This window comes from Branchiostoma belcheri, unplaced genomic scaffold (genome assembly GCF_001625305.1).
Source record: "Branchiostoma belcheri isolate BF01 breed outbred unplaced genomic scaffold, Haploidv18h27 scaffold253, whole genome shotgun sequence".
Classification (NCBI taxonomy): domain Eukaryota; kingdom Metazoa; phylum Chordata; class Leptocardii; order Amphioxiformes; family Branchiostomatidae; genus Branchiostoma; species Branchiostoma belcheri.
Window position 1 is genome coordinate 209,120 of NW_017803858.1, and position 22,716 is coordinate 231,835.

At 39.8% G+C, this 22,716-nt stretch overlaps 3 protein-coding genes across 3 annotated transcripts; all 3 read right to left on the reverse strand.

Annotated features, from left to right (window-relative positions):
- Positions 1-3,701: 3,701 nt before the first annotated feature.
- On the reverse strand, positions 3,702-5,394 carry LOC109471680 (putative zinc finger protein 702). The gene is made up of 2 exons (XM_019771018.1): positions 5,319-5,394; positions 3,702-4,303 (listed from the first exon to the last, which is right to left on the reverse strand). Exon 2 carries the CDS (start codon positions 4,294-4,296, stop codon positions 3,805-3,807), a length of 492 nt encoding a protein of 163 aa, XP_019626577.1. The 5' UTR covers positions 4,297-4,303; positions 5,319-5,394; the 3' UTR covers positions 3,702-3,804.
- A 1,077-nt stretch (positions 5,395-6,471) lies between these two features.
- LOC109471675 (zinc finger protein 525-like) lies at positions 6,472-9,091 on the reverse strand. The gene is made up of 3 exons (XM_019771012.1): positions 9,016-9,091; positions 7,360-8,003; positions 6,472-7,023 (listed from the first exon to the last, which is right to left on the reverse strand). Exons 2-3 carry the CDS (start codon positions 7,994-7,996, stop codon positions 6,641-6,643), a joined length of 1,020 nt encoding a protein of 339 aa, XP_019626571.1. The 5' UTR covers positions 7,997-8,003; positions 9,016-9,091; the 3' UTR covers positions 6,472-6,640.
- An 838-nt stretch (positions 9,092-9,929) lies between these two features.
- LOC109471673 (gastrula zinc finger protein XlCGF57.1-like) lies at positions 9,930-16,022 on the reverse strand. Its single transcript, XM_019771010.1, has 4 exons — positions 15,995-16,022; positions 14,959-15,194; positions 14,435-14,790; positions 9,930-11,548 (listed from the first exon to the last, which is right to left on the reverse strand). The coding sequence occupies exons 2-4, from the start codon at positions 15,185-15,187 to the stop codon at positions 10,664-10,666; spliced, it is 1,470 nt and encodes a 489-aa protein (XP_019626569.1). The 5' UTR covers positions 15,188-15,194; positions 15,995-16,022; the 3' UTR covers positions 9,930-10,663.
- Between the last annotated feature and the right edge of the window lie 6,694 nt (positions 16,023-22,716).

The window sequence follows — 22,716 nt, forward strand, 5'->3', positions numbered from 1 at the left end:
CACTTGTAGGGTTTTTCTCTTGTATGGGCTCTCATATGTCGGGATAAGTTGGACCTGTCACCTGTCCTGTATCCACACTCCCCACACATGTAGGGTATCTCACCAGTGTGTGTTGCTTTATGATTATCTAAGGTGCCTTTCTGTGATGCAGAATAGTCACACTGGTCACACTTGTAGGGTTTTTCTCCTGTATGGGTTCTCATATGTCGGGATAAGTAAGACTTCCAAGCCACCCTGTACCCACACTTCCCACACATGTAGGGTTTCTCACCAGCGTTATTCAAGTTGACTTGTGCTGCTGCCTGGCCTTGAACATCGCTTGTTTTGCCGTCACAATTGACCTGGAAAACCCCGGTGGGAGACCCATCACAGCAGTTCTGACCAACTCCGGTGGGAGACCCGTGTCCTGCCGTTGCCATGTTCAGCCTAACAAAAAAAATGAAGAAATTATACAGATTAAGCGTTATACGCTGTCAATGATAAAATAGAATTTATAGAAAACAAGCTTCAAAGAATTCTAACTTCACCAAGCATTACAATTTTAATAACCTAATGCATTACAACGTAACCTAGCATAATTCTGACGTGTTGTCTTTCTCGCATTTGAATAAATTTGCTTCTATGTTGTTCCAAAATCATAATTTGAGATCTTACAGTCACTCACTCACACCACCAATCTCTTAAAACATTTTATATCATATTATTTATTACTTCTACGACTACGAACAATGGGTAAAATGACTCCATTCGCTAGGCTGGAAAGAGAGTCGGCAGTATAGCCTATAGGTTTGGTCACCAGGCTTCTCTATTTACTGTTTTTACAAATCAGTTCTACGCTTTTCTAGATTTTGTAATGTACGTCCTGTGCGATTCTTTACAATACAATTAACATTTCATATAATCTCACGTACTCTAAAAAGGCCACTTTGCCTGATGCAGCATGACGTACATGTAAGTGGCGAGGGTCGAACGTATGTTAGGTTCGCCCCCCCCCTCCCTTACTGCTAGTAGTAATTCATCGATATTCACATCCCGAAAATGTCTACAAATTAGCATCCTACTGCAGTTCCTCTTCCACAGAAATGGCCTTAAACTATTCCCTTCAACATCAGAATACTTTCTTGTCCGTTTCTAAGCCTTACCTGCTTCCTATGACGGGTTTTCTCTTCACGTAAACCGGAACTCGGGCAGCTTTATCCTTCCTCCCTCGGTCGTCGTTAGATCCCATTGCTCTCAGGTCGGAAGACCGGAAGTGACGTTTTGACAGCTAGTGCGCAGACTCACGTACTTTCAGGATAAGCGGACTATGGCGTGGAGATGGGTGTCGTTGGACTTCTGGCCGCCGATTTACTACGTACAACTTACTATAAGCAAGGAGGTTAAACCTCCTTGCTATAAGGTACAACTTACTATAATTAAGCATAAGGTAGCATTCAGAAGGCCTTTACAGCACGCTTATTTTATCGGATTTGGCTCTCATAATAATGCTGTCGCCACACTTTACGACTAAATATGAGCCAAATCACGAACCTCATCACTGTTTTCTGCACTTCCCCACTACACGTGATAAGTTTCACGAAATATGTAACACAGCGCTAGGTTTGGTTGATAATTCGGAAGAAATTATAGCTGCGCGTTGGATTTCTACACCCGAAAAAAATTATGGGCTGTCGCCTGAGAAGACATAAGGTACCTTACAGGTGTGACAGGTGAGTTTACTTGAACCAGAGACTAGGTAAGGTACCTTACAGGTGTGACAGGTGAGTTACTTGAACTATAGACAAGGTAAGATACCTTACAGGTGTGACAGGTGAGTTTAATTGAACTAGAGACTAGGTAAAGTACCTTACAGGTGTGACAGGTGAGCTTACTTGAACAAGAGACTAGGTAAGGTACCTTACAGGCGTGACAGGTGAGTTTACTTGAACTAGAGACTAGGTAAGGTACCTTACAGGTGTGACAGCTACCTCACTTAGTCTCTAGTCCAACCTTAGAGCTAAAAAAAAAGAGCCCAGATGTAAGAGCCACACAAATATAACGTTGACAACCAATCTGGGTCAAAGTTTGAAATTGTCGGCCTGATTACCCATGTAGTACATTTGACGTCGCCTTGTTCATAATGTCAACGTTCTGCGTTTGAAACCGACCACCTTAACAACGTAACACGTTTCTGACTTTTGTTTCTGATCTAATATCAAATAGAGATTTTTTTGGCATAGGGAATTAATGCCAAGCCAAACTGTTTGGTCTGAATCTTAATTTTTGTGTTTTATAATCAACTCACCACCTCTGACAAAATTCCATCAAAAAAAAAACCAACACAGAAGGAAACATTATGTTCAAGGAACATAACGATTTAATTGCTTTTGCAGAAAATACCTGTAGCATGCTAGCAACATCTTACAAAAAAGGTACAAAACAAACAGGAACTTTTACTTCCTTCTGTTGGAAAGTAAAGTACATCAGTCATTATACACTAACGCAAATCACAAAATTCACTGTGAACAAAATGCTACTTTACAGTTTTTATTAGTCAAAGGTATTTGTTGCACAATATTAGGAACACACTTCGTCAAAGGTAACTATTAACAAGAAACCGAAGGTCGAACTACTGTGTACAATCACTTACCAATGTTTATAACTATGGAAATGTACATTTTCTAAACAATACAATCGAGTTTACTATTCTTCCGCTACAATGCTAAATGGCTAAAAATATGATTTTTTTTTTCAAAATAATTAATACTAGAACGAAGAGGATGAGCTTGGCTAAGACTTCTTTTAAGTGACTAATAGTTTCACAGTTAAAGATGTACAGTGCATGAAAGTAAACGATTATGACATTTTCATGTTATAGCTTACATTTTTTGGTATTGATGTTATATTTTCGTGAGCTTGGAATTAGAGAAATAATATAGAGCACTAAATACCAGATGGTCACAGTTGCAAGGTTAACGTTGTTGCATCCGTGTGAATTTTCATATGTCGAGATAGGATAGACTTGGAGGCTGCAGAATAGCTGCACTGGTCACACTTGTAGGGGTTTTCTGATGTCTGAGCTCTCATATGTCGAGATAGGGTAGACTTGTGAGCTGTCCTGTACCCACACTCCCCACACATGTAGGGTTTCTCGCCGGTGTGTTTTACTAGATGTTGGAACAGGGAAGCTTTCTGTACTGCAGAAAAGTCACACTGGTCACACTTGTAGGTTTTTTCTCCTGTATGAGTTCTCATATGTCGGGATAAGCTGGACCTCGCAGCTGCCCTGTATCCACACTCCCCACACATGTAGGGTTTCTCACCGGTATGTTTTGCTAGATGTTGGTCTAAATGATCTTGCCGTGCTGTAGAATAGTCACACTGGTCACATTTGTAGGGTTTTTCTCCTGTATGGGTTCTCATGTGTTGGGATAAGGTAGACTTTGAAGCTGTACTATACCCACAATCCCCACACATGTAGGGTTTCTCGCCAGAGTGTCTTGCTAGATGATCGACCAAGTCTGATTTCCGAGCTGCAGAATAGTCACACTGGTCACACTTGTAGGGTTTTTCACCTGTATGAGTTCTCATATGTCTGGATAAGGTAGACCTTAGAGTTGCCCTGTACCCACACTCCCCACACATGTAGGGTTTCTCACCAGTGTGTGTTGCTTTATGGTCCTTTAAGGTGGATGTCTGGGCAGCAGAATAGTCACACTGGTCACACTTGTAGGGTTTTTCTCCTGTATGGGTTCTCATATGTTGGGATATGGTGCCATTTGTAGCTGCCCTGTAACCCACACTCCCCCACACATGTAGGGTTTCTCACCAGTGTGTTTTTGTGAGATGACCGTCTAAATGAGATTTCCGTGTTGCAGAATAGTCACACTGGTCACACTTGTAGGGTTTTTCTCCTGTATGGGTTCTCATGTGTCGGGATAAGCTGGACCTGTTACCTGTCCTGTATCCACACTCCCCACACATGTAGGGTTTCTCACCGGTGTGCTTTGCTACATGCTGGTCCAAAGAGGATTTTAGTGCTGCAGAATAGTCACACTGGTCACACTTGTATGGTTTTTCTCCTGTATGTGTTCTCATATGTCGGGATAAGTAAGACTTCCAAGCCACCCTGTACCCACACTCCCCACACATGTAGGGTTTCTCATCAGCGTTATTCAAGTTGACTTGTTGTGCTGCCGCCTGCTCTTCAACATCGTTTGTTTTGCTGTCACAGTTGACCTGGGAAACCTCGGTGGGAGACCCATCACACCAGTTCTGACCAACTCCGGTGGGAGACCCGTATCCTGCCATTGCCATGTTCAGCCTAATGACAAAAATGAAGAAATTATACAATATATATTATACAATAAGGCCACAGCAAGTAAATTTTATGGATGACATTCTCCTCAGACTGCATATCTAATGCGAGCGAGCGAAAAAAAACAAGGCGGGCCTAAGAAAACAAGGTTCCTACAATTTGAAATTTTGACTCAATCATTGTACAAATGGTTTTGATTCAGTGGGAACATCACATATACACAGCAAGCATCAAATATCACTGCATCAAAGTAAAAAACAAAACATTAAATCAGAGCCTTTCCTTGTCTCCTCTCTTGATAGTTATCTGCCATCCATCTTCCGGCATGGCAACAGACATCTTCGCCCATTTTCGGCATGTTGACCACTGTCAGAAGGCAACAAAATTTCTCTTTTTTTTCCAAAATCAGGCGAAAATTAATGCGCGCGCTGATGTCATCCATAAAAATTACTTGCTGTGGCCTAATATATACACAAGCGTTAACAAGCTGTCCATGATAAAAATTCTATGTTGCTTCAAATCAAAATCATAATTTATGAGATCTTACTCACTCACTCACTCACCCACTCACTCACACCACCGGGCTCGCTCAAAACATTAAATTATATTATATATTACTTCTACGACTACAAACAATGGGTAAAATGACTCCATTCGCTAGGCTGGAAAGAGAGTCGGTAGTATAGCCTATAGGTTTGGTCACCAGGCTTCTGTAAGTTCTACGCGTTTCTAGATTTTGTAATGTACGCCTTGTGCGATTCTTTACAATACAATTAACATTTCCATATAATCTCACGTACTCTAAAAAGGCCACTTTGCCTGATGCAGCATGACGTACATGTAAGTGGCGAGGGTCGAACGTATTTTAGATTTCGCCCCCCTCCCCCTTTAATTCAACGATATTCACATCCCGAAAAATGCCTACAAATTATCATCCTACTGCGGTTCTTCTTCTATAGAAATGGTCTTAAACTATTCCCCTCAACATTAGAATACTTTTCTGCCCGTTTCTAAGCCTTACCTGCCTCCTATGATGTTTTCCCTTCACGTAAACCGGGACTGGAGCAGCTTTGGCGTTCATCGCTTCGTGACGTCTGAGGTAAACAACATCTGGGTCAAAGTTTAAATTCTCCACCTGATTACCCATGTAGTACATTTGACGTCGGTCAGCACGTTACCCTTTCCTAATAATGTAAACGTTTTACCCTTCAAAAAGATCACCGAAAAACGTAAAATGTGCCACATTTTCTGGTCTGATATTATATGAAACGAACATAAAAACTAACTAGAAAGGTAACAATTGCAAAGCAAATGCATAATGCATGTTTACCTTCGCATATGGTCTGTTCTGTTAATTCTTACTCAAACACATTCACATATTCTATGGTGACAGGAGTCTAAATCCTCCCAGCTACAAGATTGCAGCATGGTATAACCCAATACTAGTTACTATGGTGATAGACTGTCTGGCCCAGGTCATTGACTTTTTGTGTTTGTAGAAGAGGAAACTGAGGAAAAACAAGATGTTTTCATTCGGTAAACATAATTACAGCCAAGCCTGCTCTGGATGTTGATTTCTATGTTTTGTGATGATTTAACAGATTCCATCATTGACAAAAAAGCAAGAAAAGCATCATGTTGAAGGTATCAAACGATTTAATTATTTGAGTGGGAAATATCTGTAACTACATCTTCAAAATTAAAACAACAACAAAATTAAAACAAACAGGAAGGTATACTCTACAAACTACAAAACAGGAACTTTATTCGTATACAACATCACGCCTACGTTTTTACAACTGTCCTAAAGTTAAAATAAAACACGTCAGTCATCTACACTGATAGTAACAGTGCAAATATTTTACTGCTAACGAAATGCTAGTTCACAGAGTTGATATTAATTAAAGATATTTGTAGTACTTATGACCACGTCAAGTAAACTACAAAAATCGTTCGTACATTCCTTATACCTTATGCGCAAAGTTCGTACATTCTTATGAAAACTCAACAATAACGTGTACTTTTCAACTACTGTGTAAAATCACTTCCCAAATGATATTAATTACTGATTATGTATATATGAACATTATACAGTCCAAACCATCAAGTTTAATGTTGTTCCANATGATATTTTTTTCAAAATAATTAATACTAGAACGAAGAGGATGAGCTTGGCTAAGACTTCTTTTAAGTGACTAATAGTTTCACAGTTAAAGATGTACAGTGCATGAAAGTAAACGATTATGACATTTTCATGTTATAGCTTACATTTTTTGGTATTGATGTTATATTTTCGTGAGCTTGGAATTAGAGAAATAATATAGAGCACTAAATACCAGATGGTCACAGTTGCAAGGTTAACGTTGTTGCATCCGTGTGAATTTTCATATGTCGAGATAGGATAGACTTGGAGGCTGCAGAATAGCTGCACTGGTCACACTTGTAGGGGTTTTCTGATGTCTGAGCTCTCATATGTCGAGATAGGGTAGACTTGTGAGCTGTCCTGTACCCACACTCCCCACACATGTAGGGTTTCTCGCCGGTGTGTTTTACTAGATGTTGGAACAGGGAAGCTTTCTGTACTGCAGAAAAGTCACACTGGTCACACTTGTAGGTTTTTTCTCCTGTATGAGTTCTCATATGTCGGGATAAGCTGGACCTCGCAGCTGCCCTGTATCCACACTCCCCACACATGTAGGGTTTCTCACCGGTATGTTTTGCTAGATGTTGGTCTAAATGATCTTGCCGTGCTGTAGAATAGTCACACTGGTCACATTTGTAGGGTTTTTCTCCTGTATGGGTTCTCATGTGTTGGGATAAGGTAGACTTTGAAGCTGTACTATACCCACAATCCCCACACATGTAGGGTTTCTCGCCAGAGTGTCTTGCTAGATGATCGACCAAGTCTGATTTCCGAGCTGCAGAATAGTCACACTGGTCACACTTGTAGGGTTTTTCACCTGTATGAGTTCTCATATGTCTGGATAAGGTAGACCTTAGAGTTGCCCTGTACCCACACTCCCCACACATGTAGGGTTTCTCACCAGTGTGTGTTGCTTTATGGTCCTTTAAGGTGGATGTCTGGGCAGCAGAATAGTCACACTGGTCACACTTGTAGGGTTTTTCTCCTGTATGGGTTCTCATATGTTGGGATATGGTGCCATTTGTAGCTGCCCTGTACCCACACTCCCCACACATGTAGGGTTTCTCACCAGTGTGTTTTGTGAGATGACCGTCTAAATGAGATTTCCGTGTTGCAGAATAGTCACACTGGTCACACTTGTAGGGTTTTTCTCCTGTATGGGTTCTCATGTGTCGGGATAAGCTGGACCTGTTACCTGTCCTGTATCCACACTCCCCACACATGTAGGGTTTCTCACCGGTGTGCTTTGCTACATGCTGGTCCAAAGAGGATTTTAGTGCTGCAGAATAGTCACACTGGTCACACTTGTATGGTTTTTCTCCTGTATGTGTTCTCATATGTCGGGATAAGTAAGACTTCCAAGCCACCCTGTACCCACACTCCCCACACATGTAGGGTTTCTCATCAGCGTTATTCAAGTTGACTTGTTGTGCTGCCGCCTGCTCTTCAACATCGTTTGTTTTGCTGTCACAGTTGACCTGGGAAACCTCGGTGGGAGACCCATCACACCAGTTCTGACCAACTCCGGTGGGAGACCCGTATCCTGCCATTGCCATGTTCAGCCTAATGACAAAAATGAAGAAATTATACAATATATATTATACAATAAGGCCACAGCAAGTAAATTTTATGGATGACATTCTCCTCAGACTGCATATCTAATGCGAGCGAGCGAAAAAAAACAAGGCGGGCCTAAGAAAACAAGGTTCCTACAATTTGAAATTTTGACTCAATCATTGTACAAATGGTTTTGATTCAGTGGGAACATCACATATACACAGCAAGCATCAAATATCACTGCATCAAAGTAAAAAACAAAACATTAAATCAGAGCCTTTTCTTGTCTCCTCTCTTGATAGTTATCTGCCATCCATCTTCCGGCATGGCAACAGACATCTTCGCCCATTTTCGGCATGTTGACCACTGTCAGAAGGCAACAAAATTTCTTCTTTTTTTTCCAAAATCAGGCGAAAATTAATGCGCGCGCTGATGTCATCCATAAAAATTACTTGCTGTGGCCTAATATATACACAAGCGTTAACAAGCTGTCCATGATAAAATTCTATGTTGCTTCAAATCAAAATCATAATTTATGAGATCTTACTCACTCACTCACTCACCCACTCACTCACACCACCGAGCTCGCTCAAAACATTAAATTATATTATATATTACTTCTACGACTACAAACAATGGGTAAAATGACTCCATTCGCTAGGCTGGAAAGAGAGTCGGTAGTATAGCCTATAGGTTTGGTCACCAGGCTTCTGTAAGTTCTACGCGTTTCTAGATTTTGTAATGTACGCCTTGTGCGATTCTTTACAATACAATTAACATTTCCATATAATCTCACGTACTCTAAAAAGGCCACTTTGCCTGATGCAGCATGACGTACATGTAAGTGGCGAGGGTCGAACGTATTTTAGATTTCGCCCCCTCCCCCTTTAATTCAACGATATTCACATCCCGAAAAATGCCTACAATATCATCCTACTGCGGTTCTTCTTCTATAGAAATGGTCTTAAACTATTCCCCTCAACATTAGAATACTTTTCTGCCCGTTTCTAAGCCTTACCTGCCTCCTATGATGTTTTCCCTTCACGTAAACCGGGACTGGAGCAGCTTTGGCGTTCATCGCTTCGTGACGTCTGAGGTAAACAACATCTGGGTCAAAGTTTAAATTCTCCACCTGATTACCCATGTAGTACATTTGACGTCGGTCAGCACGTTACCCTTTCCTAATAATGTAAACGTTTTACCCTTCAAAAAGATCACCGAAAAACGTAAAATGTGCCACATTTTCTGGTCTGATATTATATGAAACGAACATAAAAACTAACTAGAAAGGTAACAATTGCAAAGCAAATGCATAATGCATGTTTACCTTCGCATATGGTCTGTTCTGTTAATTCTTACTCAAACACATTCACATATTCTATGGTGACAGGAGTCTAAATCCTCCCAGCTACAAGATTGCAGCATGGTATAACCCAATACTAGTTACTATGGTGATAGACTGTCTGGCCCAGGTCATTGACTTTTTGTGTTTGTAGAAGAGGAAACTGAGGAAAAACAAGATGTTTTCATTCGGTAAACATAATTACAGCCAAGCCTGCTCTGGATGTTGATTTCTATGTTTTGTGATGATTTAACAGATTCCATCATTGACAAAAAAGCAAGAAAAGCATCATGTTGAAGGTATCAAACGATTTAATTATTTGAGTGGGAAATATCTGTATCTACATCTTCAAAATTAAAACAACAACAAAATTAAAACAAACAGGAAGGTATACTCTACAAACTACAAAACAGGAACTTTATTCGTATACAACATCACGCCTACGTTTTTACAACTGTCCTAAAGTTAAACTAAAACACGTCAGTCATCTACACTGATAGTAACAGTGCAAATATTTTACTGCTAACGAAATGCTAGTTCACAGAGTTGATATTAATTAAAGATATTTGTAGTACTTATGACCACGTCAAGTAAACTACAAAAATCGTTCGTACATTCCTTATACCTTATGCGCAAAGTTCGTACATTCTTATGAAAACTCAACAATAACGTGTACTTTTCAACTACTGTGTAAAATCACTTCCCAAATGATATTAATTACTGATTATGTATATATGAACATTATACAGTCCAAACCATCAAGTTTAATGTTGTTCCAGTACAATCCTAGATAGCTATAGAAGGTTGACTTTTTGTTCAAAATTATGAATACTAGAACAACGTATATGGCCTACTATTATTTACCTAAACTAAGAATATTCTTGTGCTGTACTGTTGTTTTACATTAATAAGAAATAAAGTGGACAAAAGTATGGTATCTTCTAGATATATGTACTACTATTTCTAAATACATGAATAATAAATTCTTATAGAATATTTAACCTAATTGTGTTTGAACATTAAGGTGATATATCCCTAAGCTTGGTTTTGGTATAGAGAGACTATAGCTAAGAGAGGAATATGCGAACTAAATATGACAGCGAGATGGTCACAGTTCCAACGTTGGTGCCCTGGGGCTATGTAAATTTTCATATGTCGAGATAGGGCAGACTTAGGGGCTGCAGAATAGCTGTACAATTACTGGTCACATTTGTCTCCTGTATGGGTTCTCCAGTGTCGGATAATGTAGACTTTTGAGTTGCCCCGTACCCACACTCCCCAGAAAAGTAGGGCTTCTCACCGGTGTGTGCTGCTTTGTGGTTATCTAAAGTGGATTTTCGTCCAGTAGAGTAGTCACACTGATTACACTTGTAGGTTTTTCACCTTTATGAGTTTTCATGTGCTGTGATATGTTGAACTTTGTAGTTGTCTGGTAATCACACTTCTTACACATGTAAGAGTTTTCATCAATATGCGTGGCTTTATGGTTATCTATGATGTTTTTCCGAGATGCAGAATAGTCGCACTGGTCACACTTGTAGGGTTTTTCTCCTGTATGGGTTCTCATATGTAAGGATAAGGTAGACTTCTCAGTCGTCCTGTACCCACATTCCCCACACATGTAGGGTTTCTCACCAGTGTGTTTAAATTGATGTCGGATCAAGTTAACTTTCTGTGCAGCAGAATAGCTACACTGGTCACACTTGTAGGGTTTTTCTCCTGTGTGAGATTTCATGTGTCGGGATAAGTTGGACCTCACAGCTGTCCTGTATCTACACTCCCCACACATGTAGGGTTTCTCACCGGTGTGTTTTGCTAGATGAACGTCCAAACTGGATTTATGTGCTGCAGAATATTCGCACTGGTCACATTTGTAGGGTTTTTCTCCTGTATGGGTCCTCATATGGTTTACTATGTAATCCTTTTGAGTTGTCCTGTATCCACACTCTCCACACATGTATGGTTTGTCACCAGTGTGTTTTGTTAGATGTTGGTTCAAAGTGGATTTTTTTGCAGCAGAATAGTCACACTGGTCACACTTGTAGGGTTTTTCTCCTGTATGGGCTCGCATATGTCGGGATAAGTGAGACTTCTCAACTGTCCTGTATCCACACTCCTCACACATGTAGGCTTTCTCACCAGTGTGTGTTGCTAAATGTGCTTTCAAATTACTTTTCCGTGCTGCAGAATAGTCGCACTGGTCACACTTGTAGGGTTTTTCTCCCGTATGGGTTCTCATATGTAGGGATAAGTAAGACTTTTTAGCCGCCCTGTATCCACACTCCTCACACATGTAGGGTTTCTCACCAGCGTTATTCAAGCTGACATGTTGTGCTGACACCTGGCCTTGAACATTGCTTCTATTGCTGTCACAGTCGACACGCGAAACCCCGGTGGGAGACCCATCACAGCAGTTCTGACCAACTCCGGCGGAAGACCCGTGTCCTGCCATTGCCATGTTCAGCCTAATGACAAAAATGAAAAAAATTATACAATATAAATTATACAATAATATATACATAAGCGTTAAAAGCTGTCAATGATAAAATTCTATCAAAATCATAATTTATGACTATGAGATCTTACTTACTTACTCACTCACACACACCACCGAGCTAGCTCAAAGCATTAAATTATATTATTTATTACTTCTACGACTACAAACAACGGGTAAAATGACTCCATTCGCTAGGCTGGAAAGTGAGTCGGCAGTATAGCCTATAGGTTTGGTCTCTATTTACTGTTTTTACAAATCATGATCAGTTCTACGCGTTTCTAGATTTTATAATGTACGCCTTGTGCGATTCTTTACAATACAATTAACATTTCTATATAATTTCACGTACTCTAAAAAGGCCACTTTGCCTGATGCAAATCGACGTACATGTAAGTGGCGAGGGTCGAACGTATGTTAGGTTTCGCCCCCCTCCCCCTTTAATTCAACGATATTCACATCCCGAAAATGCCTACAAATCATCATTCTACTGCGGTTTTTCTTCCACAGAAATGGTCTTAAACTATTCCCCTCAACATTAGAATACTTTTCTGTCCGTTTCTAAGCCTTACCTGCTTCCTATGAAGGTTTTTCTCTTCACGTAAACCAGAACTCGGGCAGCTTTGTCCTTCTGTCTCTCGCGAGGTCAGAGGTGAACGCGATCTGGGTCAAGGGTGAAGTTGTCGACCTGATTACCCACGTAGTACATTTGATGTCAGTTGGCACGTTACGTGTTTCTTCATAATGCCAACGTTCTGTGTTTCAAACCGACCAACTTACAACGTAACAAGCGTCTGACTTTTGTTTCTGATCTACTTTGGAGAGATAATTTGAGGGGATGATTGTCAAGCCAAACTGTTTGGTCTGAATCTTGATTTCTGTGTTTTATGATCAACTCACCACCTCTAACAATATTCCATCCAAGGAAAAAAAAGCAACAGAGAAGGAAACTTAATGTTCAAGGTATTACACGATTTAATTATGTCAGTGGAAAATATCTAGATCTAGATACATCTTCGAAAAAAACCCAGGAAAGTTACTTTTATACAACCTATCGTCTACCTTTTCACTGGCGTAAAATAACTTCCTACTTTGGAAACTGAAGCACATCAGTTATTTTACTCTGATAAAAAACAATACTATTAGCTTTTGGGTTTTATCCTAACAAATCCTAGTAGTTTAAAGAGTTGATAGTCACAAGATATAATTGTGTTTGCAGGACATAAGGCAAACACTTCGTGACAGGAACTACTAGTAGATACACAGGAAATCTAAGCTCGTACACACACAACTCTAACGTCTACATTCCAACTACTGTGTACAAACACAGCACTAATGTCTACCTTTCAGCTTCAACTACTGTGTACAATCACTTACCCATGTTAATTACTGATTATGTATATGTACATTATCCAATCAATACTATAACGCTTACTATTCTCACTCTACAATTCTAGATGGCTAAAATAGAGTTTGATATCTCATATTACAACAAAGCAAAACTTAGACTTATTCTTGTACCTAAATTATAGCCATAACTTAATTAGATATTAAAGTGTCTACTAATTGCCTACTTGCAAACATCATGTATATTATCCAATCAATACTATAACATTTACTATTCTCACGCAATTCTAGATAGCTAAAAGAGATTTTGATATCTGATATTACAACAAAGTATATGGGCTACTAACTAAACTAAGACTTATTCTTCTACCTAAATTATAGCCATAACTTATTAGATATTAAAGTAAACAAGTATAGGGATTTTTCTTGGGAAAACCTTTGCCTACTTGCAAACATCATGAATTCTTACAGAATATTCAGCCTAAATATACCCTTAAGATTCGTATCAAAATATTAAGTAGAGAAACTGTAGTTAACAGCAGACTGTGCGTACTAAATGTCACTACGAGATGGTCACAGTTGCAGACTTGGTGCCTCTGTGTGGATTTTCATATGTCGAGTTAGGGCAGTCTTAGAGGCTGCAGAATAGCTACACTGGTCACACTTGTAGGGTTTTTCTGATGTATGGGCCTTCATATGTCGGGATAAGTCAGACTTGTGAGCTGTCCTGTACCAACACTCCCCACACATGTAGGGTTTCTCACCAGTGTGTTTTGCTAGATGTAAGTCCAAAGAGGACTTGTGTGCTGCAGAATAGCCACAAAGGTCACACTGGTAGGGTTTTTCTCCTGTATGGGTTCTCATATGTTCGGATAAGTGGGACCTTTTAGCTGTCCTGTACCCACACTCCTCACACATATAGGGTTTCTCACCAGTGTGTGTTGCTTTATGATTATCTAAGGTGTCTTTCTGTGCTGCAGAATAGTCACACTGGTCACACTTGTAGGGTTTTTCTCCTGTATGGGTTCTCATGTGTTGGGCTAAGTGAGACTTCTGAGTTGCCCTGTACCCACACTCCTCACACATGTAGGGTTTCTCACCAGCATGCATTGCCAGATGTTGGTTCAAAGCATATTTCCATGCTGCAGAATAGTAACACTGGTCACACTGGTAGGGTTTTTCTCCTGTATGGGTTCTCATATGTTCGGATAAGTGGGACCTTTTAGCTGTCCTGTACCCACACTCCTCACACATATAGGGTTTCTCACCAGTGTGTGTTGCTTTATGATTATCTAAGGTGTCTTTCTGTGCTGCAGAATAGTCACACTGGTCACACTTGTAGGGTTTTTCTCCTGTATGGGTTCTCATGTGTTGGGCTAAGTGAGACTTCTGAGTTGCCCTGTACCCACACTCCTCACACATGTAGGGTTTCTCACCAGCATGCATTGCCAGATGTTGGTTCAAAGCATATTTCCATGCTGCAGAATAGTCACACTGGCCACACTGGTAGGGTTTTTCTCCTGTATGGGTTCTCATATGTCGGGATAAGCTGGATCTGTCAGCCGTCCTGTATCCACATTCCCCACACATGTAGGGTTTCTGACCGGTGTGTTTTGCTACATGTTCCTCTAAGTGAGATTTCCGTGCTGCAGAATAGTCACACTGGTCACATTTGTAGGGTTTCTCACCGGTGTGTTTTGCTAGATGTTGGTCTAAATTAGATTTCTGTGCTGCAGAATAGTCACACTTGTCACATTTGTATGGGTTTTCTCCTGTATGGGTTCTCATATGTATGGATAAGTCAGACTTGTAAGCTGCCCTGTACCCACACTCCTCACACATGTAGGGTTTCTCACCAGCGTTATTCAAGTTGACTTGTTGTGCTGCCGCCTGGTCTTCAACATTGCTTGTTTTGCTGTCACAGTCGACCTGTGAAACCCCGGTGGGAGATCCATCACAGCAGTTCTGACTAACTCCGATGGGAGACCCGTGTCCTGTCGCTGCCATGTTGAGCCTAATGAAAAAATGAAGAAATCATACATATTGTCAGAATTGTCAATGAAAAATTGGGCTTACAGAAAATTAGGTTTAAACAGTTCTGACTTCAACAATTTTAACCTGATGCGTAACAACATTACCCACCATAATTCTAGCGTGTTGTATTTTTTGCATTTGAATAAATTTGCTTCTATGTTGCGACAAAATAAATGTTAGATCTTGATGATCACTTTCGCTCCCTCATTCACTCACCCACTCACTCAAGATCACTCTCTCTCTTACTAGTACTTACTTCACCGAGCTTGTTCACTTACTCACTCACACACTCACACTCACTCACTCTCTCTCTCACTCACACCACAGAGCTTGCTCAAAATATTTCAGTTATTAATTCTACAACTACAAACAATGGGTAAAATCAATGGGAAGCTAGGCTAGAAAGAGAGTCGGCAGTATAGCCTATAGGTTTGGTCACCAGGCTTCTCTATTTACTGTTTTCACAAATTAGTTCTACGCGTTTCTAGATTTTGTAATGTACGCCTTGTGCGATTCTTTACAATACAATTAACATTTCCATATGATTTCACGTACTCTAAAAAGGCCACTTTCCCTGTTACAGCATGACGTACATGTAAGTGGCGAGGGTCGAACGTATGTTAGGTTTCGCCCCCCCTCCCCCTTTAATTCCACGACATTCACATCCCGAAAATGCCTACAAATTATCATCCTACTGCGGTTCTTCTTCCACAGAAATGGCCTTAAACTATTCCCCTCAACATTAGAATACTTTTCTGTCCGTTTCTAAGCCATACCTACTCCTTATGATGGTTTTTCTCTTCACCGGAACTCGGGCAGCTTTACCGTAAACAGGAACTCGGGCAGCTTTGTCCTTCCGTCGTCTCGTGAGGTCAGAGGTGAACTCGATGTGGGTCAAGGGTGAAGTTGTCTGCCTGATTACCCACATTGTACATTTGACGTCAGTTGGCACGTTACGTTCTCATCATAATGTCACCGTTCTGATTTTCAAACCGACCTACCTTAACAACGTAACAAGCGTCTAACTTTTGTTTCTGATCTACTTTTAAAAGAGAAATTTTAAGGGAATGAATGTCAAGCCAAACTGTTTGGTCTGAATCTTGATTTCTGTGTTTTATGATCAACTCACCACCTCTGACAATATTCCATCCAAGGAAGAAAGCAACACAGAAGGAAACTTCATGTTCTTGAAAGGTACATAACGATTTGTGTTAGCGGAAAATTTCTATAGATACATCTTCAAAAAGTAATTCAAAACAAACTTTTACTCGTATACAACATAACGCCTACGTTTTTACAATTATAAAATACTTCCTACTGTTGGAAACTAAAGCAGTTAAAAACACGTTAGTCATTTACCTGATGCAAATTTGTCGGCTTTTTGGTATTTTTAATCCAAATCCTAGTGTAGACCGTTGATATTAGTCAAAATATATTTGTTTGCATAACATATAGGTACACACTACGTCAAAGTAAACTACAGGAAATAAAATATAGTACTTTTGTTAAAACGCAACACTAACAGTACCACCTACCTTTTAACTAATGTGTACAATTACTTACATATAGTCATTCCTACTCTATGTACATCTGCATTGTACAATCAATACCATCAAGTTAACTGTTGTTCCAGTACAATCCTAGATGGCAATAAAAAGTTTTTCTTGTTCAAAAAAACACTAGAACATTTGTATATGGGCTACTACATGTAGGCTCGACATAGCTTTTTTTACTGAAATTATTCTTGTGACTGAACCATTGTTTTACAGTAATTAAAAATACAGCCCATCCTGTGAATAAAGCTTTGCCTATTTGTAAATACAGTACATGTATTATAATTTTCATGAGAATATTTAGCATAACTGTTTTGGAAATAGCAAGGAGGTTTGTATTTTAAACCTTTTTGGAAGTAGTAATACAGTAATTTAGAGAACCTGTAGTTAACACGGGATTGTGCGAACTAAATGTCACTACGAGATGGTCACAGTTGTGAAATCAGTCCTCCGTATGGATTTTTATATGTTGAGTTAGGGCAGACTTAGAGGCTGCAGAATAGCTACACTGGTCACACTTAAAGGTTGCCCTGTACCCACACTTCCCACACATGTAGGGTTTCTCACCAGTGTGCTTGGTTAGATGATAGTCTAAATGAGATTTCCATGCTGTAGAATAGTCACAATTGTCACACTTGTTTAGTAGGGTTTTTCACCTGTGTGTGTGTTGCTCGATGTTGGTTCACACTTGGTTTAAATGCTGCAGAATAGTCACACTTGTCACATTTGTAGGGTTTTTCTCCTGCATGTGTTCTCATATGTCTGGAGACTTGTAAGCTGGTCTGTACCCACACTCCCCACACATGTAGGGTTTCTCACCGGTGTCTTTTGCTAGATGATGGTGTAAACTGGATTTATCTGCTGCAGAATAGTCACACTGGTCACACCTGTGGGGTTTTCTCCTGTATGGGTTCTCATATGCCTGGATAAGTTAGACCTCACAGCTGTCCTGTACCGACACTCCCCACACATGTAGGGTTTCTCACCAGCGTTATTCAAGTTGACTTCTTGTTCTGCTGCCTGGTCTTCAGCATCGCTTGTTTTGCTGTCACAGTCCACCTGGGAAACCTCGGTGGGAGACCCATCACAGCAGTTCTGACCAACTCCGGTGGGAGACCCTTGTCCTGCCGTTGCCATGTTCAGCCTAATGAAAAACAAATTGACGAAATTATGCAGATTAAGCGGTATAAGCTGTCAATGATAAAATAGAATTTATAAAAAACAAGATTCAAGGAATTCTAACTTCACCAAGCTTCACAATTTTAACCTAATGCATTACAACCTAACCCAACATGGTTCTGAGGTGTTGTCTTTCTCGCACTTGAATAAATTTGCTTCTATGTTGTTCCAAAATCATAATTTGTGAGATTTTACAATCACTCGTTCACACCACCGAGCTTGGTCAAAAAATTTTATATCATATTATTTATTACTTCTAAGACTGCGAACTGTGGGTAAAATGACTCCATTCGCTAGGCTGGAATGAGAGTCGGCAGTATAGCCTATAGGTTTGGTCACCAGGGTTTTTACTGTTTTTACAAATCAGCTCTACGCGTTTCTAGATTTTGTAATGTACGCCTTATGCGATTTTTTAAAATCCAGTTACATTCCTATATTATTCCATGCCCTGAAAAAATGCCACATTGCCTCATGCAAGGTGACATACATGTAAGTGGAGGGGGTCGAACGTATGTTAGGTTTCGCCCCCCTCCCCCTTTAATTCAACGATATACACATCCCGAAAAGTCTATAAATTATCATCCTACTGTGGTTCTTCGTCCACAGAAATGGTCTTTAACTATTTCCCTCAACATAAGAATACTTTTCTGTCCGTTTCTAAGCCTTACCTGCTTCCTATGATGGTTTTTCTCTTCATGGGAACTCGGGCAGCTTTGTCCTTCCTTCGTCTCGTGAGGTCAGAGGTTAATTCGATATGGGTCAAAGGTGAAATTGTTGACCTGATTACACATTTAGTACATTTGGCGTCGGTTTGAATGTTAAGCTTTGTTCATAATGTCAACGTTCTGCGTTCAAACCGACCACCTTACAACGTAAAAAGCGTCTTTTGTTTCTGATCTAATTTGAAAGAGATACTTTAAGGGAATGAATGTCAAGCCAAAACTGTTCGGTGTGAATCTTGATTTCTGTGTTTTATGATCAACTCACAACTCTTACAAAATTCCACCCAAGGAAAAAACCAACACAGAAGGAAACATTATGTTCAAGGAACAAAACGATTTAATTGCTTTTGCACAAAATATCTGTAGAAACATCTTACAAAAAAATTACAAAGCAAACAGGAACTTTTTCTTCCTTCTGTTGGAAAGTAAAGCACATCAGTCATTATATTTATACCCTAACGCAAATCACTGTAAAAAAATTACTGTGAACAAAATGCTACTTTACAGTTTTTATTATTCAAAGGTATTTGTTCTACAATATAAGGAACACACTTGGTCAAAGTTAACTATTAACAAGAAACCGAAGGTCGAACTACTGTGTACAATCACTTACCAATATTTATAACTATGGAAATGTACATTTTCTAAACATTGCATGTTATGTTTTCTTAGCTTGTAATTAGAGAAAGAATATAGAGCACTAAATACCAGATGGTCACAGTTGCGAGGTTGGTGCCTCCGTGTGAATTTTTATATGTCGAGATAGGATAGACTTGGAGGCCGCAGAATAGCTGCACTGGTCACACCTGTAGGGGTTTTCTCCTGCATAGGTTCTCATATGCTGGGATAAGTAAGACTTTTCAGCCGTCCTGTACCCACACTCCCCACACATGTAGGGTTTTCTCCCATGTGGGTTCTCATATGTTTGGATAATGTTTTTCTGTCAGTTGCCCTGTACCCACACTCCTCACACATGTAGGGTTTCTCACCAGTGTGGGTCATTAGATGTGCTTTCAAAGTAGATTTACGTGAAGCAGAATAGTCACATTGGTCACACTTGAAGGGTTTTTCTCCTGTATGGACACTCATGTGTCGGGATAAGCTGGACCTCATAGCTGTCCTGTACCCACACTCCCCACACATGTAGGGTTTCTCACCGGTGTGTTTTGCTTTATGATCATCTAAGGTAGACTTCTGTGCTGCAGAATAGTCACACTGATCACACTTGTAGGGTTTTTCTCCTGTATGGATTCTCATATGCTTGGATAAGTTGGACCTGCCAGCTGTTCTGTACCCACATTCCTCACACATATAGGGTTTCTTAGCAGTGTGGTTGTTGAGATGATAGTCTAAATAAGATTTCTCTGCTGCAGAATAGTCACAGTAGTCACACTTGTAGGGTTTTTCTCCTGTATGGGCTCTCATATGTCGGGATAAGTGATGCTTTTGGGCTGTCCTGTACCCACACTCCCCACACATGTAGGGTTTCCCACCAGTGTGTTTTAATAGATGAACGTCCAAACTACTTTTCCGTGCTGCAGAATAGTCACACTGGTCACACTTGTAAGGTTTTTCTCCTGTATGGGTTCTCATATGTCGAACTAAGGTAGTCTTTTCAGTTGTCCTGTATCCACACTCCCCACAAATGTAGCCTTTGTAGGGTTTCTCACCGGTATGTTTTGCTAGATGTTGGTCTAAATGAGCTTTCTGTGCAGCAGAATAGTCACACTGGTCACATTTGTAGGGTTTTTCTCCTGTATGGGGTCTCATGTGTTGGGATAAGTTAGACTTTTTAAATGTCTTGTACCCACACTCCCCACACATGTAGGGTTTCTCACCAGCGTTATCCATGATAACTTGTGCTGCTGCCTGATATTAAGCATTGCTTGTTTTGCTGTCACAGTCGACCTGGGAAACCCCGGTGGGAGACCCATCACAACAGTTCTGACTAACTCCGATGGGAGACCCGTATCCTGCCATTGCCATGTTCAGCCTAATGAAAGAAATTATGCAGATTAAGCGTTAAATGTTACTAATGATAAAATTGGATTGGTAGAAAACAAGCTTCAAAGAATTCTAACTTCACCAATCTTAACAATATCAACCTAATGTATAACAACGTAACACAACATAATTCTGACGTGTTGTCTTTCTCGCATTTGAATACATTTGCTTCTAATAGTTCTATGTTGTTCCAAAATCATAATTTGTGAGATCTTACAATCACTCACTTACACCACCAATCTCTTAAAACATTTTATATCATATTATTTATAACTTCTACGACTACAAACAATGGGGACAACTGACTCTATTCGCTAGGCTGGAATGAGAGAGTCGGCAGTATAGCCTATAGGTTTGGTCACCAGGCTTCTCTATTTACTGTTTTTACAAATCATTTCTACGCGTTTCTAGATTTTGTAATGTACGCCTTGTGCGATTCTTTACAATACAACTAACATTTCTATATAATTTCACGTACTCTAAAAAGGCAACTTTGCCTGATGCAAATCGACGTAAATGTAAGTGGCGAGGGTCGAACGTATGTTTGATTTGGCCCCCCTCCCCCTTTAATTCAATGATATTCACATCCCGAAAATGCCTACAAATTATCATCCTACTGCGGTTCTTCGTCCACAGAAATGGTCTTAAACTATTCCCCTCAACATTACAATATTTTTCTGTCCGTTTCTAAGCCTTACCTGCTTCCTATGAAGGTTTTTTTCTTCGCGTAAACCGGAACTCGGGTAGCTTTGTCCTTCCGTCGTCTCGTGAGGTCAGAGGTGAACGCCAGGTGGGTCAAAGGTAAAGTTGTGTGCCTGATTACTCATGTAGTACATTTGACGTCGGTTGGGTTATAATGGCATTCTGCGTTCAAACCGACCACCTTACAACGTAACACGCGTCTGACTTTTGTTTCTGATCTACATTTTTGGTACTTTAAAAGAGATAATTTGAGGGAATGAATGTCAAGCCAAACTGTTAGGTCTGAATCATGATTTCTGTGTTTTATGATCAACTCACTATCTCTGACAAAATTCCAAGGAAAAAAGGAAACACAGAAGGAAACATCATGTTCAAGGTACATAACGATTTAATTGTGCTAGCGGAAAATTTCTATACATACGTCTTCAAAAAGTAATTCTAAACAAACTTTTACTCGTATACAACAAAACGCCTACGTTTTTACAATTATAAAATACTTCCTACTGTTGGAAACTAAAGCAGTTAAAGCACGTTAGTCATTTACTTGATGCAAATTTGTCGACTTTTTGGTATTTTTAATCCAAATTATAGTGTAGACCGTTGATATTAGTCAAAAGATATTTGTTTGCATAACATATATGTACACACTACGTCAAAGTAAACTACAGGAAATAAAATATAGTACTTTCGTTAAAACGCAACGCTAACATTACCTACCTTGTGTTCCTAATGTGTACAGTTACTTACATATAGTCATTCCTACTCTATGTATATCTGCATTGTACAATCAATATCATCAAGTAAAATATGGCTATAAAACGTTTTTTCCTGTTCAAAAAACTTTCGATACTAGAACATTTGTATATGGGCTACTACATGTAGGCTCGACATAGTTTTTTTACTAAAAATTATTCTTCTGACTGAACCATTGTTTTACAGTAATTAGAAATACAGCCCATCTTCTGGATAAAGCTTTGCCTATTTATAAATACAGTACATGTGTTATAATTTTCAAAACAATATTAAGCCTAACTGTTTTCGAAAAAGCAAGGAGGTTTGTATTTTAAACCTTCCTGGAAGTAGTAATACAGTAATATAGAGAAACTGTAGTTAACACCGGATTGTGCGAACTAAATGTCACAACTAGATGGTCACAGTTGCAAATTTAATGCCTTCGTATGGATTTTTATAGTTAGTTGAGTTAGGGCAGACTTACAGGCTGCAGAATAGCTACACTGGTCACACTTGTAGGGTTTTTTTCTCCTGTATGGCCTTTCATGTGTTGGGCTAAGGAAAACCGGTAAGTGGCCCTGTATCCACACTCCCCACACATGTAGGGTTT